The sequence below is a fragment of the Cucurbita moschata genome, unplaced genomic scaffold (assembly GCF_002738365.1).
Source record: "Cucurbita moschata cultivar Rifu unplaced genomic scaffold, Cmos_1.0 Cmo_Scf00022, whole genome shotgun sequence".
Classification (NCBI taxonomy): Eukaryota; Viridiplantae; Streptophyta; class Magnoliopsida; order Cucurbitales; family Cucurbitaceae; genus Cucurbita; species Cucurbita moschata.
In genome coordinates this window covers 2954137-2980781 of record NW_019268538.1, presented here as the reverse complement: position 1 = coordinate 2980781, position 26645 = coordinate 2954137, and the positions used below count along the sequence as shown (strand labels likewise).

At 36.3% G+C, this 26645-nt stretch overlaps 4 protein-coding genes and 1 non-coding gene across 9 annotated transcripts; 3 read left to right on the top strand and 2 right to left on the bottom strand.

Annotated features, from left to right (window-relative positions):
• The first annotated feature begins 39 nt into the window (after positions 1-39).
• Positions 40-3684, top strand: LOC111459815 (superoxide dismutase [Cu-Zn], chloroplastic). The gene is made up of 8 exons (XM_023102890.1): positions 40-394; positions 1131-1192; positions 1271-1310; positions 1433-1528; positions 1606-1637; positions 1906-1981; positions 2319-2372; positions 3424-3684. The coding sequence occupies exons 1-8, from the start codon at positions 115-117 to the stop codon at positions 3447-3449; spliced, it is 666 nt and encodes a 221-aa protein (XP_022958658.1). The 5' UTR covers positions 40-114; the 3' UTR covers positions 3450-3684.
• A 4624-nt stretch (positions 3685-8308) lies between these two features.
• LOC111459578 (zinc finger protein ZAT5-like) lies at positions 8309-9386 on the top strand. Its single transcript, XM_023102562.1, has one exon. It carries the CDS (start codon positions 8464-8466, stop codon positions 9247-9249), a length of 786 nt encoding a protein of 261 aa, XP_022958330.1. The 5' UTR covers positions 8309-8463; the 3' UTR covers positions 9250-9386.
• Positions 9387-11442: 2056 nt separating this feature from the next.
• On the top strand, positions 11443-11515 carry TRNAV-UAC. The gene has a single exon. It is a non-coding gene; the product is annotated as a tRNA-Val (tRNA).
• Positions 11516-13184: 1669 nt separating this feature from the next.
• On the bottom strand, positions 13185-16166 carry LOC111459235 (cyclin-dependent kinases regulatory subunit 1). Of its 3 annotated transcripts, XR_002713268.1 has the most exons (5): positions 15972-16166; positions 15816-15876; positions 14788-15228; positions 14547-14671; positions 13185-14473 (listed from the first exon to the last, which is right to left on the bottom strand). XR_002713268.1 is itself a non-coding variant. In XM_023102036.1 (3 exons), the coding sequence occupies exons 1-3, from the start codon at positions 16022-16024 to the stop codon at positions 15073-15075; spliced, it is 270 nt and encodes an 89-aa protein (XP_022957804.1). In that variant the 5' UTR covers positions 16025-16166; the 3' UTR covers positions 14703-15072. The 3 variants fall into 3 exon arrangements, 1 of the variants encoding a protein (XP_022957804.1); XR_002713267.1 differs by having other exon boundaries at positions 13185-14671; XM_023102036.1 differs by lacking the exons at positions 13185-14473; positions 14547-14671 and having other exon boundaries at positions 14703-15228.
• A 577-nt stretch (positions 16167-16743) lies between these two features.
• On the bottom strand, positions 16744-22946 carry LOC111459232. 3 transcript variants are annotated; one of them, XM_023102031.1, is made up of 17 exons: positions 21513-22944; positions 21363-21449; positions 21086-21290; positions 20877-20988; positions 20125-20217; positions 19906-19987; positions 19749-19808; positions 19619-19671; positions 18891-19057; positions 18476-18686; positions 18291-18348; positions 18147-18203; positions 17812-18060; positions 17655-17719; positions 17503-17559; positions 17324-17417; positions 16744-17237 (listed from the first exon to the last, which is right to left on the bottom strand). In XM_023102031.1, the coding sequence occupies exons 1-17, from the start codon at positions 22422-22424 to the stop codon at positions 16962-16964; spliced, it is 2838 nt and encodes a 945-aa protein (XP_022957799.1). In that variant the 5' UTR covers positions 22425-22944; the 3' UTR covers positions 16744-16961. The 3 variants fall into 3 exon arrangements, 2 of the variants coding, with proteins under 2 accessions (XP_022957799.1, XP_022957801.1); XR_002713266.1 differs by having other exon boundaries at positions 17219-17237; positions 17655-17700; positions 21513-22946; XM_023102033.1 differs by lacking the exon at positions 16744-17237 and having other exon boundaries at positions 17330-17559; positions 17655-17700; positions 21513-22946.
• Positions 22947-26645: the final 3699 nt, after the last annotated feature.

Below are 26645 nucleotides of genomic sequence, written 5' to 3'. Positions count from 1 at the left end.
GGTTTTTTAAAAAAAAAAAAAAAAAAAAAGAAGCGATGCATCAGATAAAAGCTTTTGCTGCTAGAAGCCTCCATTTTTCGTTATCCCTTCTCAATCGACAGTTCCCCATAGCAAATGCAAGCAGTTCTCGCAGCTATGGCGGCGCAATCCCTCATCTCTGCCTCCCCTTCCAGCTACATCCAAGTGTCTCCCTTCTCAATTTCTTCCCCTCCGCCTTCCCTAATCTCCTCCTTCCATGGCGCCTCTCTCAAGCTACCTCGCCACTCCCTCTCCCTAGCAGCCTCCGTCGCCCCCAAGCCTTTTGTTGTCGTTGCCGCTACCAAGAAAGCCGTCGCCGTTCTCAAGGGTACTTCCAATGTCGAAGGCGTCGTCACGCTGACCCAAGAAGACGATGGTCTGTACACACTCTATCAATAGCTCTTTTGCCTCATCGTATCGTAGTGGGTTTCTCGTAGTTTAGGATTAAGGGTTCGAATCGATATTTAGTATTTGATTTATGGGTGATTGAATCAAATGGCTGGGGTAATTGGAGTTGCCGTGGGGATTTTGAGGTTTATTTGGCGCCTAATTTCGAAGATTGACGTTGACTTTATTTGGAATGTGATTGTGCGTGCTAAGTGGAGTTTTTTTAATTTCTGCCTGCGTTGCTTTCTTCTTGACTGTTCTGTTATTTTTTTGTCATAATGTATTAGTAGTATGCGCGTAAGTTGACTTTTAGAACTAGATGAATATGATTGTTTTGATTTTATGACGTTTACTTCTCGTAGGATTCTGTTGTCTTGTTGGCCTATACACTATGGTTATTCTAGAACCAAAAAGCTTTTAAGGACACATCCCCTTAAGAAAATTTCAACTATTAAGGCAATAATACTAGTAATGACGTTGAAGATTATTGAGAGAAGTAGTCTCACATTGGCTAATTAAGAGAAAGATCATTGGTTTATTGGTACGAGGCCTTTTAGGTAAACCAAAGGCAAATCCATGAGAACTTATGCTCAAAGTAGATAATATCATATCATTGTGGAGGTTCGTGGTTTCTAACAATGAAAACAATGACGATAAGAATGAAAATGATAATAGTAATAGTAGTTGCAGTATTGTGATTCTGAAAAATGTTGTATTGTTGCTAGGTCCAACAACAGTAAATGTTCGAATTACCGGGCTCACGGAAGGGCTTCATGGATTCCATCTTGTAAGTAATTTGGCATTGGCTGACATGATCTATGGGCTTGTTGTTCTAATCAATCTACCTTCTTGTTTCCTTCTGTAGCATGAGTATGGAGACACAACAAATGGATGCATTTCTACAGGTAGTGTATGATCCATTGTCCATATTTGATTTTGATCCTTCTGTACCAAGAAGTTTTATTCTATCTAGCGAGGTTGTATTTTTGTCTCTCTTCAATTGTTTATGTATGATTTTCAATTATAGGACCACATTTCAATCCTAATAAGTTAACTCATGGTGCTCCTGAGGATGAAATCCGTCATGCGGGTGACCTGGGAAACATTGTTGCCAAGGCTGATGGTATCTGCTTCTTCTTTCTGAAAGGTTCTTTTATTTTTTGTTTCATGGATTTGTAACTTCTAATGCACGATATGCAGGAGTAGCGGAGGCAACCATTGTAGATAATCAGGTACCTCTATTATTTGATCCGTATCTGTCATCATCACAATCCATATGCTCAGAATTATTGATGTCTTTCATCATGAATGGCGTCGCAATAACCACAAATGTTGATGGTGGCAATGCCGCTGATAAAACTTCTTATATATATTGTACATGCATGTATTCATGACTGCAATTACCTTAGTATTGTCAAGTTCAAAGACAAAATTATGTTCAAGCCTTTATTTTAGATCTGGCCCTCTTAACCTACTCAGTTATTAATTCCTGATCTGTAGATTCCTCTCAGTGGCCCCAACTCTGTAGTTGGAAGAGCCTTTGTGGTACATGAGCTTGAGGATGATCTTGGAAAAGGTATGTTCTGTTCGTCGTTTCAATTTAGTTACATTCTTCACCTCCTTTTCGTTCCTCTTCATTTGATCAACCTACTCAAGTGATTTATCAAACAGATAAAAGAATTGAAAATAAGTTAATTTATGTTCTTGTTATCTTAGCTTCAGTTGTGTTTAATAGAATAAAATATAGTGCTATTAATAAAATTATGGGAAAAAGATATTGTAGTTCCCTTTTATAGATAGAACTGCAATATTAGCTGCTGATAGCGATGTCTGCATCACTTACCCCGAAATTTTTTTGTTCGACTATCAAAATTCAATATTTGTTCTCATTTTTTCTGGTTATGATTATGTAGGAGGTCATGAACTCAGTTCAACCACAGGCAACGCTGGTGGAAGATTGGCATGTGGTATGCAAACATAAAGTTCTTTTTTCTTCTCTCTCAAGAGTCCCGTGTTCTTTTTTCCCCATGCATGCCATGGCATATATCTTTATAATACTGCTTTGGTGATCAATTTGTTCGATTTAAATAGAATACAAGTTATAAACATGGGTGAACTATTCGACTATTTAAATTCTTTCTTATCCCTGGTGGGTTTCATTTCTTTTAATGCTTTCCAGGGGATTTCATCCCTATTTCATATCATCCCAAAGAACAAGAATTTCAGATTTCAAACATCGTTCCATTTCCTCCTCCTCCTTCCCAATTTCATTAGTTAATATTGCAGAAAGAACAAAGTTATTACTTGTTCAAAAAGAACTAACTTGTTACTGGTGACTTGGTGGATATTGAAGGCCTACGGTATACATTACTGAACTGATCTACCTTATCGAATACTGACTGACCTCTGGCTCCACGATGCAAGGAGATTCATAGCTTTATTTCAAATTCTCAGTCCTTATAATCATTTTTCTGTTGTGTATGCCTCATGCCATGTGTGCTCTTTAATATGCAAGGAAGCTGAGTGAATACAGTATGCTTTAATTCAAATTCTCAGCTATGCATAGAGACCATGTGGTTCTCTTGTATATTTTATGAATTGCACAGCTTACTTCATTTATCAGACCCTTTGTGTAGGTAGATATGTGGTCTAAAAGTCTCTGCGCTGGCTATTGTTCTGATAGCCTGGCATGACATTTTTCCACCTTGTAGAAGTACTTTCAATAGAATCTAGTAACTTAGAAATGGGTTAATCAAGTTAAAATACTTCTGCTGAATGCATCAACATAGTTAACGTATAACTGTTCTAAACGCTTACATTAGCAGCTAATCAAACTGCAAACCTATTGCTTTGCTTGAGTGCCATGGTAGTAAACCACTGGCAATAGTAAAATCCAGACATTCCCTATTTGCTTCTAGATGCCTAAATATTGTCTTCTCAATGGTTTTTAATCCAGAATATGTGCTAATTGCTGATACAAGAGAATCTCAATCTTTTTTCTATTTCTCGTCTTTGCAGGTGTTGTCGGGCTGACTCCCGTGTAATGGCAACATACGAACTGCTAGCCTACAAGGTCATGAGCTATACGGGCACTGTTGGCAGCTTGTTGTCACCCGCTTCTCCACAGGCATGAGTTCCTTCTCTCTTGCCTAGCACATATATTGCCTTGGAAAGACGGTTCAATTGTTTTCACGTTGATATCTGTTTTACTGTGGTTTCCATTAGTTGAATAAAATTGACTTGCTACTTCTGAGATATAATGATCTTCCTTTCACCTTGGCTGGATCTCCTCCATGTTTGTGACTTCTGAAATCTTAATCAATAATAGAAGTAACTAAACAGGAAAGTTGTTCAATCAACAAACAACAAACTAGGCTTTTGAACACAAACTAAAAACAAAGTTAGCTTGCAAATTGTTAAGTTTATGGATCCACTTGCCTCTCTTTCCATATCATGTGGGTTTCAAGTACTTGGCTCCAAGTTCATTACATGTGAAGGTAGCAATCCATTGTTGTGGATGGGACACGTAGAAGGTACTTTTGATGCCAATGTCATTCTTGTTGGAAAAGCCAAACAAAATCATAACCAAAGCAACCCAATTTTCCAATTACATGAGAAGAAAACAAATTCATAATAATAATAATAATTCTGGCAACCTGATCCTAATTAGGCAGCCACTCATGTCTCCTTCATTTGTTCATAAACGTTCAACAGTTCAATAGCACCAAAAGCCCCTTGATAGGATTAGGACCTGTCCTAATCAACCAACTATGCGGCACTCTTCTGCCCTCTTATTAGTTTCTTTTCCTTTTTGTTTTATCCCTTTTCTTATGCAAACCTCCTAACTTATCCTCATTTTGATACCTAGATTAGTCTCTGAACTTTTATTTTTAATTCTAAAGTGTCTATTAGGTCTCTCGACTTCGAATATTATATCTAATAAGTCTCTGAATTCTACAAAACTTTTGATTATTTGTTGTGTAGAGGTTCAGGACATATTTAGCCTTATAGATCGACCTACTAGACACGAAGTTGAAATTTTAATGAGATTTAGACTTAAAAGACACCAATTGAACGTTCAAAAACACTTTCTAAAGTTTGAAACAAATCAAAGATGATCTAGAACTCAACCACTGGATACAAAAAGGGGAAAAGTGTTGGGAAAAAGTGCTAACCCCACAAAAAGACTAAGAAAATTAAATAGCTATAACTTCCAATGAACACCAAATTGCGTGTGTTGTGAAATGGTTGGTTCATCATAATATGTGGTTGGAGTTGCTCTTCACGAGGCCACATGGAGTTGCATTCACCAACTCAATCACAACCAAACCCTAACTTTAGGCTTGCGGTTGGCTTCGACTCATTTTCTTGCCCCGATCTACTTCTCAAACTCGTCAATATCACCATTCTATCACACCCTCACCACTAGGAATAGAAAGAGTTGGGATTTAATGGTATAAAGTGTCCAATTCAATTTCCTAATATATATATATATAACCCCTAAATTATTCTTAATTATTTTAAAGTGCAGTAAGAGTAGGGATGGATTGGGTTATAACCTTATTTCTGATTTGACGGATTGACTGAATTGACCCGACTAAGAAAATGTTAGCCCTACCAATCGAACCAAATTTTAAGAAACTTAACTCAACTCAACTTAAACCCAACCTTTATAATGTAAGTTAGGTAGTCGAAATTGGTCAAGCTACCGTTCATATGAACATCCTTAAGGGTATTTAAGGAACACCCAAATCAAAGTTGGCCACTTAAAATTGATATCAATGTGATAATACCATATGAAATTGTGTGAGCTTCATCCAAGTTCTTGAGGCTTTGAAGCATGAAAATGAAGCAAAATCTTAAATAATGGATTAATTTAAGAAAAGGGTATCTTTTTTCCTCCTTAATTAATAAATATTAAGATGAAGATTAAGAGGGTTAATTTAGGTTTAGTGCTAAATCAAGGTTTTCAAATTAAGTAGTTGAGATCTAGTTAGAAGGAGAGAATGTGGCTTGCACAATACTCCCCTTCCTTGGCTACCTTATAAGATAAGATAATGCTTTTGAGTAAAGTATGAACCATTTGAAAACTTTTTATTCTCTCTCTCTCTCTCTCTATAAATATATACATATATATATATACATTTAGTGTGAGAAAATTACATTATTGGATTAGTTAAGTGTTAATAATGATTATAAAATTGGGTATGACTTTGTTATAAAATTTGGTCCTTTGTTTAGAGGTAAGCAAAGTCTCCATCCATGCTTGAAAAATAAGGAAGAAAAGTAGACACCCACCCCCCACTTTTTTCATTCTATATACTTACATGCACGTTTACGATTCTTCTTACTATTAAGCAACCAATTATCGAAACTTGGTCAAAAAGGTCAAATGATGCCATCACCCAGCTCGTTTGCCTTTTAATAATACATATTTTGTAGCCAAACATACCAAATCAGCTCATTTTTCTCCTAGGGTTTGTGCTAATTTTGAGTTCGGTTGAAGTCGGTTTAGTTTTCGGCCAAATAAGTATAGCTCCTGAAACAAATCAATAGACCTAAAGGACCCAAATTGTTAAAAGAAGTAAAACACACTCCCTAGAATTCGAAAGACGAATCAATAGCATGCCAATTACCGAGAAGGGAAAGGTCCCATGTGCAGTCCCAACGTTATGTATATTGCAAGGAGCCCACTCCCATAAGGGGCAGGTAATCCAACCTATCTAAACCCGGTGGGTGTGTGACAAAGTAGCACACTGAGTGTAAGTCGTTCTCAATTTCACCCACTCCATAGTCAACACAATTAAATTTTATCAAACTAATTAATCTAACATTATCTTCAAAATGGGTCCTCATAACTCAAAATATTGCAAATTAGTCCTTACATAAAGAACTAATTAAAAATATGGCTCACACTACTAGCAACTATATAACCACTCTTTATTATTTAAAGAGTGGTTATGAATATATTTATTTCCCCCATCTTTTACTCTCATATTATGAATATATTTCTTTTATTATAAAGTTTTAATTCATACAATACCTTGATAATTAATCCATATAATCATAGTAATATATATATTTATATATATATATATTTGAGTAGTGGAAGTGGAAGTAAGGTGGAGCAGCTTAAAGTCAAGCCTGGATTTAATTTATATTTATGAACAACGCATCCAAGCGATTAGGGAGACCTAATTAAATTAATTAGGGCCGTCTAATCATGGGGATGTGGTGTCAAATACTGAATCAAGCCACAAATTTCACTTAATTAATTAATTATTAATTAATTATAATTAGGATGGATCAAAATAAGTGTAGGGACGACCCGACCTATTCTTTTATTTTTTTTTATTTACTATTATTATTATTTTTAATTAATTAATTAATTAATTAATGTTAAGACAGTTCGGTAATGTAATTAAAACATATCACATGTAATTGCCCAACTTTGAGACCTTATTAATATTGACTCCACTCGAAACTAATTAATATTTGGGTTTTTTTTTATAATATATATTTATTATCTTAAAATTACTAATTAATCGATGTGTCAGAAAATTATTGGTCTGGTTGCTATTTTATATTTTGTTTTTTTGAATTTTTATTAAGAAAATTAGTTAGTTGGGAACTTGGGATTTGACAGTCTTTTGTTTGGTTTGAAGGGAACTCGGGTCGACCCGATTCTTTATCGGGTTTCCACCAGCTTTATGGTAAAAGAAGAAAGAGTAAAATTTAAAAAGTAATTTATAAGAAAATGATTTAAAATATATTAATTTTAAAAGTATTAGGCATAATTTAAATATGTTATTTTCTTTTCTTTTTTCTTAAGCTTTTATTATTGACCATATTTATTTTTTATATATTGATTATGACTTTGCTTAAGTTTTTTTTCGTGTAAAAATGTTGATGAAAATTTAATACTATGGCTTAAACTGCTATTAGACCTGAAAATTATACCATAACCGAGGTGGAATCTCACTCTAATTTTCTATTGTGCGAATTAATTTGTATTGTGATTAGGTCTGAGATTTTACATTTATTGGAGAGGGAAACGAAACATTTCTTATAAGGGTGTGAAAACCTCTCCCTAGTAGACATGTTTTAAAACTGTGAGGCTGACGGTGATACGTAATGAGCTAAAGTGAACAATATTTAGTAGCAGTGAACTTGAATTGTTACAAATGGTATAAGAGCTAGACAGTGGACTTTGGGCCTCCAAGGGAGTTTTCTTATAAGGGTGTGGAAACCTCTATTTAGTAGACGTGTTTTAAAATCGTGAGACTGATGACGATATGTAATGAGCCAAAGTGGACAATATATACTAACAGTGAACTTGGACTGTTACAAATGATATTAGAGCGAGACACTAGGCAGTGTGCCAACGAGGACATTGGCCTCCAAGGGGGTTTCTTATAAGGGTGTGGAAACCTCTCTCTAATAGACGTGTTTTAAAATCATGAGACTAACGACGATACGTAATGAGCCAAAACGGACAATATCTACTAACAGTGAGCTTGGACTATTACAAATGGTATCAGAGCCAAACATCAGGCGGTGTGCTAGCGAGGACGTTGGGCCTCCCTAGGGTGTGAAAACCTCTTCCTAAACCCTCGTTTTGCTCGTTTCGGGGAATTAATAATCGGAGTATGTTGAATTGATGGAGAAAGAAGCAAAGAATATGAGTAGGATTGGGAAGTTAGAATAAATTGAAATTAGTAAGTTATACGTAATGAACTCATTCACAAGCACACAACCAAACCCTTTCAAACCAATCCTATATTACCTTTCCTTGTTTCTAACATTTTGCCTTAACCAATTAAGGTTGACACTTCAAGCAACCAAAATTAAAAATAATAATAAAAATAATAAACAAATAAAAAGCCCATTCTTACCCTTGCATTGCATTCAACCCCTGGCTCACGAGTGGGCGGCTTTCAACCCCTCGTTGCCAATATATATTACACCATTGCCCACTCTCTCACTCCTCACTCCTCTCTCTCTCTCTCCTACTTTTCTCACTCATTTACTTCCCAAGTTTTGATTTTGATTGCTTTCATGGAAACCCCACAAGAGTTTATGGGATCTAACGATCAAATTCATATAATTCCGGTGAAATCCCACCGGAACAAACGTATGAAGCTTCTTTCCGGCGGTGCTGATGCTACTTCCTCCTCCTCTTGCGGCGGCGGCGGGGGCGCCGGAGATGAGTTTGCTGCCTCTTCTTCTGTCTCCGACGAGGTTAGTACCGAGGAGGAGGAGGATATGGCCAATTGTTTGATTCTTTTGGCTCAAGGAGATACCCACCGCCGGGCGAGCCAAATTACAAACAAAAGGCTGAATTTTGAGAAGCCCAAAGCTGGATTTTATGTTTATGAGTGCAAGACTTGTAATCGGAGTTTCCCTTCTTTTCAAGCCCTCGGCGGGCATCGTGCTAGCCACAAAAAGCCTAAGCCGATCACCGCCGTGGAAGAATCAGAAGAGCCACAACAAGTCAACAAGGCTATCCCGATCGCCGCCGCCGCCGTCGTCGTCCAAATTCCGATCAAGACAGAGACAACAACAAATTCCCAAACACAAAAGTCGGGGAAAATTCACGAGTGTTCCATATGCGGATTGGAATTCAGTTCAGGACAAGCATTGGGAGGACACATGAGAAGACACAGAACAACCGCCGTGTCGACAAACACCGACCAACATGATCATAAGCGACGGAACATTCTAGAGCTGGATCTGAACCTGCCGGCGCCGGAGGAGGATCTCCGGGAGACAAAGTTTCAATTTACGACAACCCCACAAACAATAGTGTTCGCAGCTCCAACACTTGTGGATTGTCACTATTGAAAAACAGGATCAAATTCAAAGAAACCCCAATATGAAATCGTGTTTTAATTTAGCTTTTCATTTGATTATATACAGTGATTAAATATTCTTTGAAGCAATATATGAATATTTGGGTATCTATAACTATTGAAGCTGAATGAATCCAAATACTTTGAGTAAGAGCGGTTGGCTCGTTTGGTTGGTTTGGTGTTCTAATTTGGTTACCTTTCGCTCACGAAAAGTGGTTGATTTTTTGGTACTTTTTTTTTTTTTTTTTCTCTTTCAAAGTTTCTTGCCGATCAAAACTTTTTAACACTAACCCATAAAAAAAAAAAATTGAATTTTTATGGGAAATTTTAGTAAATTAAAACTTTTTAACACTAACCCATCAAAAAATATTGAATTTTTGTGGAAAATTTTAGTAAATTAAAACTTTTTAACACTGACCCATAAAAAAAAAATCGAATTTTTATGAGAAATTTTATTGAATTAAAACTTTTTAACACTAACCCATAAAAAAGATAGAATTTTTATGGGAAATTTTAGCGAATTAGAAGTTTTTAACATTAACCCATTAGAAAAGATCGATTTTTTTTGTGGAAATTTTGAGTGAATTAAAACATTTTAACACTAACCCATGAAAAAGATTGAATTTTTATGGAAATTTTTAGTGATTTAAAGCTTTTTAACACTGACCCATAAAAAAAAAATTGAATTTTGATGGAAAATTTGAGTGAATTACAAAAAGGCATTAATTTGTTAAGTGAGAAAAGTAAGTAAAAGAAGGAAATTAGGAAGTGTGATGGGTAGGGTTTGGCAGCTCCACCACCACATCTCGACGTCCCATTGGATTAGGTTCTTTCTTTTCATATGCTTTGCTTTGCTTCTACATATGCCTCTCTCTCTCTCTCTCTCTCTCTCTCTCTCTCATATTAAATGACAAGAAATACATGGATGTCAGGCTGAATGGATCCACCTGTCACTTTCTCTCTCTAAAACTGAGTTTGGGTTGGGATTTTTCTTTTTATTTTATTTTAAAAAAAAAAAATTAAGAAAATAATACAGCTCAGTTTTAGTTTCTAACCCTAACTGTTACATCTAAGCGAAGTGACCAACTGTATATTATATCCCTTATTTTAGAAGCTGGCTTTTAATCAATATCCGAAGACAGCGGTGGGTCCCATTACTTCTCTGTGTGGGACCCACTCCCCCTTTGTTCCCTACCACAACCATTGGGCTTGGATAAGTGGGCCTCCTCTCTGGTCCATTCCATCATTTGGGCCCACATTCTGTTTCCTCTGGTCGTGCCTCACTCACCATGCATGTAAAGGACTACTAATGCTCGTGATCTTTTTCTTTTTCTTTTTCTTTTTCCATATCAATATTCTTTAATTTCTAATATTTTTTTTAAAAAATGTTTATATGCGAGAAATCACACGTGTTGGGGTTACACGTGTGCCGATAAGCCAAATTAAAAATATGAAAAAAAAAAAAGTTTATTAGGGTAAAATAAACACTATCGTTTGATTTGTTTTGTCAAATGCTGCTGAACTAAAAAAACTACACGTGCTCTTAGATTTTAATAGTAATTATTCTCATTAGTACGAGATGAATCGAAGAAACGTCTATAAATAGGATAAGATTTGAATTATTGGAAGCACGAGCTTAGGTAAAAGTTAGGAATTGCAGGGTGTGAAAATAAAAGAAATGAGGTTCATGGTTGGCACATGTTTGCATCAAGGTAAGCCATCTTGTCACACATCAATTTTAGTACTTAGATTTTACAGAACATAAAGACACTATTTTGGAACATGATTTGATTTATACATAAAATTAAAGCTGTAATTGGAAAAAGGGTATAATTGGAATTTAGGTGTAAAATAAACATCGAGGACTGGACAGGGAACTGCTGCCTAATCCGACCGACAACTGCTGTGTTCTGTCGGCTAAGTGTACTTTGGTTTTAATTTGGACACGTTCTGCCAACATGCGAACACAAAAGCTTATATTTCAACTTTTTATTGTATACTTTTAAAAAGTGCTTATTTGTTACAAACAATATTAATGTTCTTTATATCCTTTTATAAAGGCCTAAATTAATAGGAATATTTTTTAGAATTCAATATTCGAATTTCCATGCTATTTTCTTATTTTTATAATTTTACATTTTAAATACTTATTTAAATTATACTTTTCCAAATCATTTGACGTTCAGTTGCTGTGGTGTAGTGGTTATCACGTTAGTCTTACACACTAAAGGTCCCCAGTTCGATCCTGGGCAGCAACACTTTAATTCTATATTTTTGAACTTACAAGTTATGATACTAAGATAATTTTATGCTTGAAAGTTAAGTAATTGAGGGCATGAGAGGGGTTTTTCCCCTTAATTATCAAATACATTCTATGTTTCATGTTCCATACGTTTCATTCGTAAATTAGTAATTGTTAACTCGAGAGGTGTATCGATGTAGCTTAGAAATGGTCTAAAATAATAGAAAATAACTTCTTTGAGCAAATTTGATGGTCGGGTCGGGTCTGACGTCTCGGGAACCGGTGTTTGGCCTGTGGTGGAAGTGGCTTTGCTGGATCAATACTGGCTTTCTGGAAGACTTGGATAATAAACCTTTCCTACATTAAGTTGACCAAATTCATGCATTGTAAGGCATTAAATTGACAGTAGAAAATGATTTCATTTACTTGCGCCATGTACAAGGGAAATGCTAAGGGAGCAGATGCAAAGGCTATCAATTCAGTGGCAACGATAATATCTCTGTGATCTGAATGCAAACCTACAGAATGAGTGAAAATATTCATTTGGAAAAGTTATGGGCAGAGCAATTCTAATGGTAATATGGGTGTAAGATCTAACATCACTTGGAGGGAGAACGAAGCATTTCTTTTAAGGGCGTAGAAACTTCTCCCTAGCAGAACACGTTTTAAAACCTTAAGGGGAATCTCAGCCCAAAAAAGACAATATCTGCAAGCAGTGGCCTTAAGTTGTTATAAATGGTATCAGAGGCAATCAGTGGCCTTAAGTTGTTATAAATGGTATTAGAGCCAATAAATGGTATTAGAGCCAATCACTGAGTGTGAAGCCTTGGTCGGAGTAGGGCTAGATCCTCTAAATAACATATGAGTTTTAAAATTGTGAAGCTGATTATAGTATGTAATGGGCTAAAAATGAGAATATTTGCTAGAGGTGGTTGGAGAGGGGAACGAAACATTTCTTATAGGGTATGAAAATCTCTCTCTAGCAAACTCGTTTTAAAACCGTAAAAAGGAAAGCCTAAAAGGAAAAGTCTAAAAAGAACAACATATCCTAATAGTGAACTTGAACTATTACAATGGGTTTGGTGAATGGTGAAGTAAACAAGTTGTCAAATAACAGATCTTTTGGTTAAAGAAAGTGAAACAAAAACGCCTCATATACACATCTGTAACGCAGACAACAATGAATGTTGTGTCAACTCAACCTACAACGAGCTTTACCTAACATGAAAGCACCCACCAACTTGAATTGAGTAGAGGAAGGAAATGCTCTCAGAAATCAAATCAAATGAAGGCTCAACAAAGTGCTATATATCGACAACGAGGTTACTTCTAGCGACTCTGTATGATGAACAACATTCAATTTCATACAAATATCTTCCAAATTTTCTTGCCGACAATATGCTCATATTGAGAGATAAACGTATCAAATACTCTAAATTTGATAACATTATCAAAACAACAAAACAATGACAATATCACCTGTGTAATCATGCAGCATTCTCAGTTAATAACCAAGAAAGAAGAATAACAATCTACGCCTGGGGTTTACAATTACAACCATTAGAGTAAATCAAATGTGTTCATAGAAACAAATGGCAAGACAAGCAATCGAATGCAATAAAAGGCAATCGAATGAAAATCTGCAGAAATGCATTCTAGAACGAATTTGGGACACCAAAAGAAAGGAAATGAAACGGAAGGTTGAATAAATAATTTAGTTCTAAATTCGATGAAGTCCTTCCCGGTCCAAACATGATTTGTAATTGAAATTACTGGAACCCTCTTTCAATCATTCAATAACAAAGCATCATCTTCTAACCTTAACCAGTCATTGACTCTCTCTCACCAAAACCGCCCAATCAAAATAACTCCCCAATCTAATCCCAATTTCGCATCCCCATGTCAACGCCCCGCCGCTCGCCGCCGTCGACCGGAAACCGCGCCTCTTCCGACGCCGCTCCCGAACCCCTAACCCAATCCCAGAAAAATCAACTTCAAGTCCATTTCACCGACGAAGACGAACTCGATCTTCTCAATTGCTACCTCGAAGTCGCCGGATCCAAGAATTCTCAGCCCACTCTCGACTCTCCGGCCTTGGACCGCATTGCGACCGCCCTCGGCCACAAATTCAGGCACTCCCACATCGCCGACAAGCTCCACAGGCTCAAGATCCAGTACCACAAATTCGCAAGAACCAAGTCCTTCATCAAAACTCCCCACCACCTACGGATTCTGGAGATTGGGCGCAGCATCTGGGGAAAACCCCACATTCCCAGAACAAAACCGCAGGTAATTTCACGCAGAATTAGAGGAAGATCAGTGGCAAGGAAAAAGGGGGTTGATCTGAAGAACTTTCCTGTTCTTGTGAGTGAATTTTCCCGGCAGTTCCCGGGAAATGGAGTGTGGAGAGAGGGGCTGAAGGGAATGGAGGAGTGGAGTTTGAAAGGTATGAATGAGAAGTGGGTTCTGTTGCATATTGAAGAGGCAGAGCTTAAGGCAAGAAGGGTTGCGCTAATACAGCGGCAAATTGGAACAACACAAACTAAAGATTGATTTCTCTTACAATTTCTATTCTCTTTTGGGAACAACAAAGTTCTGTAGCTAATGGCAGAAGTTAGAAACTTAGTAGGTGGTGGGTGCAGTTGTAGTGTATTGCTGTTAAGATCACGATGGTGGAGAGTTTCTCACCAATAAAGGATTCTATGTCAAGACATAGTAATGTTGTTCAATGCTTGAACTTTTATTATTAGTCAAAACAGGGAAACATTTACCTAATTCCAGGAAATCCAACTTTGAGAGATTTTCTTGTTTCAAATGGCTTCTAAATAAGGTGAAAGCCTGAATGTCCTATTTGAGACGAAGATGAGGATAAAATAAACACAAAAGCAGCAAGTAAATCAAGAATTGGAAGAGATCTAACCTTTTCAACATTCAGAACATTGAGATTTATGTAAATCGTCCAAATCTCTTTGGCCTAAATCAATAACCAAGAGATTTAAAACAAAATTGACACCAAATCATAGATGTAAGTGGTAAAAAAATCTCACATTCCCTCCATATCAATGCAGGCTTGATGCTGAATTATACCAAAGAAGCAAATGAATCATGGGCTCTTATACTCCACAAGTTCTAATAAGCAAGCAATTCATTAAAGTGACGCAAATTTTCAAGTCTGGATTTTGCAAAAAGAAAAGAAAAGGAGCAAGATAATGATTCATGGTCGATAAAATCTAACTTTTGTTCCAGAAACAGTAAGATCGGGAAAGATGAAGCATATAAACAATTTACCTTAGCACAGAAAGTTAAGGACCAAGATCCATCAAACCCACATCTGGTTCTAAATCCATAGAATTGCAGAGTCAAGCAAAGATACAGAAGCATATATATATATATAAGCCACCTCTACAACCATACAGAGTTCAGAGTAAACGTAGAAACTCCAGCATATTTTTTAGGCAGGACGATTGACCACAGATACCAGGAAAGTGCGCACGGTTTTCCATTTTAAAACCTTTATATTGACTGCTTTCTTTCTTGCCAGTAGCACTCCACATGATCAGTAAAATGAAACAATCATTTAGCAGCAAGCACGTTCTGTTGAGCGAGGTTCTCCTGCTGCTGTTGGTAGTTCAGGGGCCTCCGGAATAGCATGATATGCGGCTCAGGTCGATGAATAGCATAGTGCACCCACCCACGACTCTGCTGAACTCCAATTGCACGCCACTCATTCTGCACATAGGATTGATTATTTATAGGATTAGGAGTACAACAACATGCTTTCCAGTAAATGAGTACTCGAACAGATTTGGGAAGCACCCTTTTGTTTAGAACAATGATTAACTTATGTTCTTTAAGAAATTCAAGAAAATCAAAAGGAACTGACGGTATAATGAACGATATTCCTGTGCCTATGCTAATTGTAAAGTCCATTGCTCACTGGTTGCACACAGAGAATGCACGATTGAGAGGCCGGGATGGTTCTATCGCAACAGTCTTAAGCCCTGGATTATCAATCCTATTTGATATATCTATTATGCGAAATATACATAAACACCGTTTCAATTTTCAACAATCATCAGCCAAATGAAGAGAGAAAATCAAGATCGCCATGAAAAGTTTAAAAGACTAGAAAACTACATAACAAAAACTTCTTAGAGTGAAAGAGAGAATTCAGTCTAAACAAGGATGACGCATTTATTAATCCTGATTTAAGAATCCAACTATCGAATTCAATTTAAAAAAAAAACAGTCAGAGAATGCTTCCCTTCGCAACAAAATTAATAGGCATAAATAAAGAATAAGACTAAATTGCTTACTTCCGAGAGAAGGCGATTCTTCGGAAGCAACTTTGCCACATCGGGTGGGAGCACCACATGCCTGTATCAATCAATATAGTTAGCCATTGAATACAAAGAACTAAACACTTCCAAACAATTCTCCAAGACGAGAAACTGAGAGTAAGAATCCAGGACCTATACTCGTAAGTATCATCGAAGTACTTCTCAGAGTACTGAATCTGACCCATCTACCAGAACTTAAGCTTAGGCTTCCCGAGAGAATTACAAAAACAGGTAGAGCGGAGATTCGACGGTTCCGATCCCCAAAATGAAACGATATTTAAACAGAAAACTAGAACTGAACTAGGGTTGAAGACTGAGCAAAATGGCGCGTTATATACGATTGGAAGCATGAGCAATAAATTGCAAAGTCGGCCAATCTCTTGTGCCCACGTGTAACCCGATAAGGACTGGACAGCATGGAATTCTTCTACGGTGCAGCATTTTGCCACGTGCTCATTTTTCTTTACAAAAGAGTATCTATCATTTTTTGAATAATTTTTTAGGAAAATAGTTCAAATTGACAGGCAATAAATCACTATTTTAAATTTTCCAATAATTCTCTTAAAATATCAACAAAATAAAAAAATAATAATTAAAATATATTTTTCATTAATATTTTTTTAAAAAAATCTTTAAATTTCAAAAAAAATTTAAAATATCTAAAAATAATAGCATGTCATTAGTATATAATTAAATTAGAAAATACCCTCAAACTTTTAAATATAAAAACTTCTTAGTGTATCGTTTTCACTCATTAATCTAGTTTAATACGATCGTAGATCCAATATTTATTTATTTCTCCATATTTTTAATCTTTTATAAAATATCAAAACTTTTAAATAATAAAAAAAAAAAAAAAAAAAAAAAAAAAAAAAAAAAAAAAAAAAAAAAAAAAAAAACTTGGAATCCAGAAAAGAATGGCTTCTACTGACAATTTTGGGAAGCTTTCCATGTCTTTGTTCTTCATTCTTTCTGTACACTAAACCAAAAAATGTAACCCTATGATATTCCCCAGGGTTGTATGACCTTTTTCTCTCTGTACAGTGTACACCCACCAACAAAGGAAAGGAAAGGAAAGGAAATGAATTTAATGGCGTTGGTTCTCTTCTTCTATGAGTTTCTTCAGCTCTCTGGGCTTGCTGCTGCTGCTGCTGCTGCTGGTGCACTGCTAATAACACGATACTGTGGCACCGCCTTCTGCAGCACTGACGTCCCTTGGAAGATCATCATCTGGTAATGTCTCTTGTACTCCATTACCTCTTCCGGCGCCAACTTGGTGAACCCAAACTTGTTTATCCACAACGACTCCGCTTCGTCTGCGGCTGGCAGAACCAGATTCTTCACTTTCAGATACCCCAACAACCTCTCAATGCACGAATACAACGATTGGAAGTACCCCTGAAAACACCCTCTTCCTTCTTTATGTGTACTCTTCTCCTATCAAAACCGGACTCAAAACAGAGCTGATTGTGTTTGTTACTTACCTGTCCTTGAAAGTTGGTGTCTGTTGCCACTAAAGGAAGCTCCGCCACTTCACTCCCAAATATGCGAAATATTCCCGCCGACACAACACATTCACTACAAGAAACAAACAAAAAGAAAACTAATTTCAAGTCCTAAGCTCCAACAATAGAACTCTCTACCTTCATAGACTTCTTCTTACTTCACAGTTAGAACTGCACAGTATATCCCACCGAACTCTTGGCCCCTGATGTTCCTCCTGCCCAGAAAATACAAGTTCATAGCACTACTCTCAACACCCACTAATCATTTCATTGGGGGAATGAAAAGAAGAGGAGAAGAATCGTTGTTTACCCATAAAGCATTGACGGAATGAAGTCCCTCCCAGAGGCGGAGTCAACTATGGGGTCAAAACAATACTGGATTTACAAAATTTGGAATAGTTGGCAAGCGGTAGTAGAAAAGCACAATGCACTCAAGATGATATTATTTGGTCACTATGGTCACTCACATGGAAAATAGAAACGGCCTTTGAAAGCAATGATCTAGTTTCATCAGAAGATGACATTTTCCAGTTTAGGACCCGCCATCTAATTTCAAGGTTGTTTATGCTTCCTGGACCCTTGTCGTCGATTTTTTTTCGTACCGAGACCAGAATAGACTCGGGCAGCTTCTCTCCTCCCAAAAACACTAGCTTCCCCAGTGCAGAGTGTATCATGTTACACCCTGGACAACAGAACCACTTTCCTTGGGGGAGTTCCTGCGAGAATATCGAGATTTTAAACATTCGAAGTTTATCGCTTGCTCACAAGAACTCTGGCAGATAAAGATGGTGTTGGGGGACACCTTGAGATCTTCCATGTTGTGTTCCTTTAAGCAGCCAACGTGAAACTCCTTCTCACACTGAGAACATATTGGCATTAGGTACTTTAGGATTAAGAGAACAGTGGCAAAGGAAGATTAGATAAGTTAACCTTGCAAGAGTAATACCTGATCACAAAGAATAACGGTTCGAGGACCGAAACCTAACTTGCTAAAGTCATGGCAACTACAACAGTTGAGAAGTGCATTATGAACTCTTGAAGAAACATTAGAAGGCAAGACCAAACATATAACAAAAAAATTGAGCAAAATGTGCAAAATGAGGTTGTTTTCAAGAAAGAAGAAACAAAAACCTGCACAAGGCACATCCACCAACTTCCACCTCCAAAGTTTTGACAATGCGAATGCATCTCGTTGTTATCTGCTTAATAGGATCAACACCAGCAACCCTTCCAGCGGCAACAGCATTTGCATTGTGCTCCACAAATTTTTCCTTTTGGAACAAATTCTGGCAATATTTGCAGTACCAGGTACCGGTCGGGATGCATGGTAAAGGAACACAATCTGAATTGGCCAAGAAAAAATGTCAAATAGTGGACAATAAATCCAGTGCAGTATGTGATCATCGTGATATATTTATGCATTGATGTTTAGAACGAGTTACTAATCGACAAATCTTTCAACGTAGGCCTCGAAAGAGAGAATTTTCAAAATTATGTGGAAAAACTGACACAAAGATAGGACATTTTCGACGGGAAATGAAATCACCTCTATGAAAAGCCCTGGGGCAGCCTTCACAACACAATAGATCCCCTCCATCTGCGCAAATGCTACACAAGTCATCAGTATCATTGGAAGAGAACTTTCGTCCTTTTGATAGAGATATGGACAACTCATGTAGAGACACCCCATTTGATGTGTAAATGTGCAAATATCTGCAAGGGAGAGTTACATTACAAACAAAACCAATTCTATCAACTAAAGTCTAATAATACATTACAAACAAAGTTTCACTTCTGTCAAAACTCCACAACAATCTGTCTAGATTTCATTCACACGAAGGCAGAAACTTACCATTAGTATAAGCTGAGTAAGATAAAATAATTACCTAAAAACATAGACATTGGCAACTCTTTCCACATTCTTGATTCTCATTTTTATGAAACGTTCCGAAAGTCATTTACAAATTTTGGAAACAACGGAATCTAGTTTCTTGTTCTCATTCAATTTTTTCAAAAAGATAAATAACTTATTTTATCATTCTATAAAAATAACATAGAATATTTAAACAGATAACAAGAAACAAGAAAGAGTTACTATAAACAATTACCAAACACATTTTTGTTTTCCTCCTTTCAGAAAGAGAGAAAAATAGAAATAAGAAAAGTTAACATTACCGAACGCTCCAATATAAACATGATTTCGTGTTTGAAGTTTTTATAAAAAAAATCATATCAAGGATAAAGTATATCAAAATGAATAAAGCAAGTACTCACGGCTTGCGCCTTGATGCCCAGCCAGCATGAGCTTCAAATTGTGAGGGACTAACCTGCTCATTAGGCAAAAGTCAAATTAAAACTCCACCAAATCTTCAAGATCATAAATGCTTCAGCAAAATAATACTACCTCAGAATTGCAGCAGCTACAAAAAATACTAAATCCCTTTTTATACCCAACCAACAATTTCTGCAACAACAAATAAGATGAATAAAATATAGTATATATAACATGAAAATTAGTAAGAACAATGCTTGTCTATGATTAAAAGGAAAAAGAAAAAGACCTGCCCACGGGCATAGTATGCAACTTCAGTTCCATCGGGTAATATGTCTTCGTCAAACACTAACTTATGCAGCCGTAGATCCCTGTTAGAAGGATCTCAGATAATGCTCATGAAATAAACTATACTAAATTTATTTAAAGAAAAGGAAAATGATAAAAAAGAGAATGTTAGAACATATCTACATGAGCAGAGTGGCACAAGAAGGGTCCAAACACTCACTTTCGAGTTAATCTTCCATGACTTTTACCACGAGTGGAACCACTCTTAGATGCAGTATCAGATGACTTCGGAAGTAAATTTGGATTTGGAGTGCTGCAACAAACAGGCATAAGAAAAATACACTTTCAAAATCTGTGGGAGCAAGATGCAACAATGGTCGTCTGAGATATGCTACATTTTCTAAACTTGAATTTCAATTCCAAGTAGTAATAACAGTGAGTGAGACGATCCACCCAATGTTCTTATCTAGATAAGGATGGTAAATCCATCCCTAGAACTACATGCAACAAGTTATGTGCTAAAGGGATTTGGAAGTCATCGAGACATAGGAAATCTGTTGATTTACATCAAGTCTTAGCAAACCATGAAAACTTGACAATTTTAGCTCGAAAGTGTAATCAGAGGTAATAGTAATACTCGAAGTATAGCATAGTTTTGCCATGATACTTGCACAATGAAAGACTATGCTATACAAATGACAGGCTACACTGAGTTTCTATTCAAAGTTCAAGAACTAAAATAGAACCCTTAAAACTTTAAAGAGTGAAGCAAAATAAGCATGAAAGTTCATGGACTAAAATAATATTTCAACCTACAAATTTTTTCATATATAAAATTATTATTTGTTCATGGTGTGCTTAACACAACCAAAAAAAATCTCATTAAGGAAAGCTAAGCATTACAAAACCCCACAGAAGATTTTTCATATTGTTCTCACTAAAAGGAAAAAACGTCATGATCAGTAATCACACCTTTCGTTACTAAATACTATGGGAATGGGGCTACTCTCATGAGGCTTCTTCGAATCCATGCATGAACAGCAAAGAAACATGGCAATTCCGGGGTCTGATTCTGGAATACGGCCTATAACATAATGGGTTAAATATATAATCGTTAGTCTGTTGGGTATTGCAACAAAGCAGAGGAATGGTAAGACAAGCTAACCAGACATAAAAGCAACCTTTGCAACTCAGGCAGATAGAAGATCTCTTTAACAAGGAACAACCAATTGCACTTCGGATGAATTCTTCTGTCTGGTCGAGAGGATAATTTTGGCATGCGTTCATGATGTCACGGAGGGTATTCCCATTCTCCAAGTAAATATACTCCGGTGGACGTTTATTCGAGCTACCAGCATGCAGTTCAAATAAAGTGGGAGAAATAACCTACATATTCAGAGAAGATTAAATGTTTTTTCAAGCATTTTCATGTATTTGTTGATCATAAACAAAACTCACCTCCTTTCCTTGGCAGTTGTTACAGTGACAAATTATCCCAGAGCCACTGATTACTCCTCCAAGCCCAGTTTCTCCTTGTGCTTTAATCTACAAGAACTCAGAAATAAGAAGCTAAGACAGAAACCATTAAATATTTACAGAAACCATTACCTTAGAGCCCCTAATATATCTCACTCGAAGACCCTCCAAAATACCAGTTTCCAGAAGATCTTTTAACTTGGCGGGAAACTTCTTTGCAGACACTTTGTTCAGCTTTGTTTTTCCAATCTTCATCGTGGGTGTAGCTAAAGGGCTGGGAATTTTCTCGGGTTTGGTTTCAGAATCATTTGGGATAGCTTGCATTGTCGTACCCACATCAGATTTCGCAAGAATTTCTGTAGATGTCGTCGTGGGCTCTGAGTTCTGTTTTAAGGTCGAACGAGTGAACCTTTTACGAGGTTGATGAGCCATTTTCTTTCCCAACTGACCTTTTACAACAACGATTGATTCCGATCCATTCACTGCTTCCTCTGGGGGAACATGTTTACCATCCTTCCCTGAATCCCCACTTGTTAATAGCTCTTCAGGTTCAATTCTCAAGGTCTCCTTAGACTTCTCATGGCTGTTCGGATCCTCACTGTCCAATAGTTCCTCCTTTGATTCTGCCATACAAATAGCATTCGATGTATCACCCATAGATTCATCCACCTGACTCCTGGGTTCTTCATCGCTTACAAGGTCTACAATATCACTCTTTGCCTCTTCCTCACTCATTGAATCCGCTGTGTCTTCCATAGTCTTCACTTTCTCGACCTCCCCCTCCTCACATCGCCTTAACTGCGCAGCCTCACTCGATTTCTCATCATCCTCTTCGCCCCCATTGGCTTCCGTCGTCGCTAATCCCTTTAACCTCTTGGGGGTGGGACTCTCTGGAATCACATTGTTCAACCTCCTTGCGTTAGTCAGAGCTAACAACCCACAAATCTCAGACTGAACTTTCAAAGCAAATGCAAACTCACGCTTAAGACCAGTCCGGACTCGTGACAACACCACAAACTCATCAGGAGCCGTACCGTTCGCCATATACCATATAGATCAATTAACCTCTCGGATTATCCCGCTGCCAGGATTCCAATACGAATTATCAACGTAAAACAAGAACAAGAAAATTAACAATGGCGTTATATATGCCAGCGATTGATTAGACTTCAATGCGTTTCGAAATGGATAACTCCCAAATAATTTTTTCTTTTAACGATTATGATTTCATTCTTTCGATGAGATAACACAGATTCGAGAAGGGGGAAAAACACAAAATAGAAACACGAAAATTAGGGTTTGTGAAACGTGGGGATTTGAGATTATGGATTGAGGAAGAAGGAGAAGAGAAAGGAGAGCACTGCACAGAGTCGGTTTCTTGAATGAAGGCAAAACGAAAAAGGAGAAGAAGACCCAGTTTTACATAATACCGAAAATAGCCCTCTGAAGACGACGACGGAAAAGATTAGGGAAAATGTGAAGAGGCAAATACGACGTCGTATAAAGAATACTGTTCTGAGGGCAATTTGGTGCGTGAAAATAACAGACGCAATCTGTTCTACTACGACGCAGCTCCACGTTGTAAATAAATAAATAATTTTTTTAACTTTATAATTTTCGCGGCTTAGACCTAAGAGGATCTTTACACGTCATACAGAATCGCGCGCCACCCAATCACAGCTTGCCAAATATATTTTCCGTTTTTTAATTTTCTAATATACACCGTGGAATTCGCGGGAGATTTACCGGAACTGGGCCGGATTCACAATGCATAAGGCCCATATCACGATTATGTGAACAAGAACCGTAACGGTTCGGTTATTCTAATTGGAATGCAATGAAACCGGACCGCTCTGCGTTTTTTCTTATTGTTATTTTGAATTTTTTTTTTTTTTTTTTTTTTAATCCAATGGTTAAATAATAATAATAATAATTTTCACAAAATAAAAGTATTACGGAGCAATATCGTATCATTGTGGAGAGTCCTGTTTATCTAACTTGGTATCAGAGTCATACCCTAAACTTAGTCATGTCAATAGATTAGTAAATCCTCAAATAAATGTCGAACAAATGACTCCAAAAAAAAATAGGTCCAGCCTCCATTAAGGGAAGATGTTGGATGATGAAAGTACCACATGTACTAATTTAGGGAATAATCATGGGTTTATAATTATTAAATACGAATCCTCTTGGAAAAGTTCAAAGCAAAATCATGACAGCTCTGGAACGATTTTAAATTATATTTTATCCCATTTAAGTTACAAATTTGGTATCAATAATTCCAACACAGAAACCAGCTAACATAGAGGATCAAAGTATGATAATTAAACGAGCAGACATTATTCAAGCAATAATAATAATAATAATAATAATAATAATAAACCTGCGAATCCGGTGGAAATTACAGGTCCAAAGTACGAAAATGCCAAAAGGATCGGAATTGCCCTGCAAATACAACAAGCCCTGTCAATAGATTCAGCTTGCTTTGCATACTCCATTTCTCCTCCGCCGCCGTGCTCTTCCTAACATCCAGCGCCGCCGTCACCGCCCATCTATGATCACCCATGATGGGGTAACAATCTGGGTTCAGCTTGCTTTGCATACTCCATTTCTCCGCCTCCGGCCGCCGTGAACCCAGATTGGCACCCACATCATGGCTGATCGTAAATGGGCGATGACGGCGGCGCTGAGGAATTTAAGTGAAATGGTTGTAGCTTCAGAGATGACTCAATTAAAGGAGTTGGACAAGTGGGTTTAACCTTTTTGAAGTCGCATCTTCGAGGTATATGCGTCAGCCCGGGCAGGGCAGGGCAGGGCAGGGCAGCGGGTGACTTGTTGCGTCGGTCACCTCTGTTTCCCATTCATTTAATTTGTTGGAGGGTCAGATCGGGCTGCCCCTACACCCCTTCGGGCTCTGACATGCGCCATCTCACACTCACCAAGCGTCGCAAACACTATTTAAAATAAAATAACAATAAAAATAAAAACAAAAATTGTCTCCATTTTCCTCTAATTATAAGCTGACTCGTTAAATTTTTATTTTTTAGTTTAATAATTATGAAAATAAATGTCATTTTTTCAGTACAATAAATTTAAAATTAAATTAAAAAAATAAAAAAACTTAACATATATTTCACACGTGAGTGGGATGTGACATTTAAGGGGAGCATAACTTATCGATACATTGGCCATTAGTAACTGTACTCCTACTCACCCTCTATAACCCTTAAAATAATTGATGAAAATTTGACTGTGGGATGACATGACATGACAGTGACTCAAACGCTTATTTATATTAAGGTTGAAAAAAATCATATTAGACCGGTTGACTTTTTATCCATCGTTGAACGGACTTCATACTCCAAGTGTAGTTTTGAAGCGTTTATTTACAGTATCATAACTTTTTAAAAAAATATGATTTTTTTCAAATTGGACCCTTTAAAATGGGTCATTTCTGTTATGGTCCCAAACTATATTTGCAAGAGAGCCCAATTTGTGTGTAAAAGTTAAACAGAATTTGTGACCGGCCCATTATTATAAAGATGGGCCGACGAAGGTCCACATGGGTTAGTAAACGACATGTAGTTTCAGAAAAATTACTGGTTCGGTCGGTCAACGACAAGACAACATAGGCACTAAGGTCGGAACACTAGGCTGTAACGCAAGTTTCGGCTCCATCATTGCCATTGATTTAGCAAATTACAAAGCAAGATGATTCCGTAGGATTCAAACAAATTACTTCATAATTTCGTATGAATTTAATCGAATAGGTTTTTATCAAATCAACACAACAGATGTGAGTTCGATATGCATTGCTTAAGACCTACATATGCCTCTAAATTTTTACCGGTGTCTTTGAATCTTAATGACATTGTTTAAAAGGATATTATTATTATTATTTTCTCTTTTTTTTTTTCCTAGAAATATCAAGTCTATTAATTTAAAAAGAAAATATATTATTCATGACTTGCCACGTCAGCAAGTATATCCTTCATTTTTCCATATCATATTTATTATTTTTCTCCTCAAATTCTATCATTATTAATTATTATACGTTGAGATTAGGGTAATTATCATTTCTCCCATTAATTTAATTAAAAAAGAAAATATATTATTCATGACTTGCCACGTCAGCAAGTATATCCTTCATTTTTCCATATCATATTTATTATTTTTCTCCTCAAATTCTATCATTATTAATTATTATACGTTGAGATTAGGGTAATTATCATTTCTCCCATTAATTTAATTAAAAAAGAAAATATATTATTCATGACTTGCCACGTCAGCAAGTATATCCTTCATTTTTCCATATCATATTTATTATTTTTCTCCTCAAATTCTATCATTATTAATTATTATACGTTGAGATTAGGGTAATTATCATTTCTCCCATTAATTTAATTAAAAAAGAAAATATATTATTCATGACTTGCCACGTCAGCAAGTATATCCTTCATTTTTCCATATCATATTTATTATTTTTCTCCTCAAATTCTATCATTATTAATTATTATACGTTGAGATTAGGGTAATTATCATTTCTCCCATTAATTTAATTAAAAAAGAAAATATATTATTCATGACTTGCCACGTCAGCAAGTATATCCTTCATTTTTCCATATCATATTTATTATTTTTCTCCTCAAATTCTATCATTATTAATTATTATACGTTGAGATTAGGGTAATTATCATTTCTCCCATTAATTCTCTCCACCAATTAAAGTTATTATTATTAAAGGTAATCGGAGACGATGTGACCCACTAACTCACTTATGACGTCATATAATAATAATAATTATTGTTATCCTTTTAAAAAAATGAACACGTAGATAATAATATTCACTTATATACTATTATTTTAGTCTTTTTAAATATTAGATGTTCGAATTCCAAACTTTTTTTTTATTTGGATGTAATATCCTCGTTACAAGAAATAAATGAGTAATTTATTTTATCAATTATTTTTTTTAGAAAAATGATTTTGTCGGCATTGATTTTCTTTTTTATTTTAGCTCAAATTAATTCGAGATGATGTGACCCATTAACACACGTCCAACACACCTATGACGAGGCCGACAATATTCGACTATATAATATAATTGTGGGGAAAAAAACATATTTTCCTTATTTAAATTCCTAGAGCATTGGCATAGAAAACACCACGTTGCTAAAAGAAAACAAGGAATTGGTTCCTTAACTTATAATGCATCAATCTATAAAATAAATAAATAAAATAAAAATATATCAAATTTATAGTTCA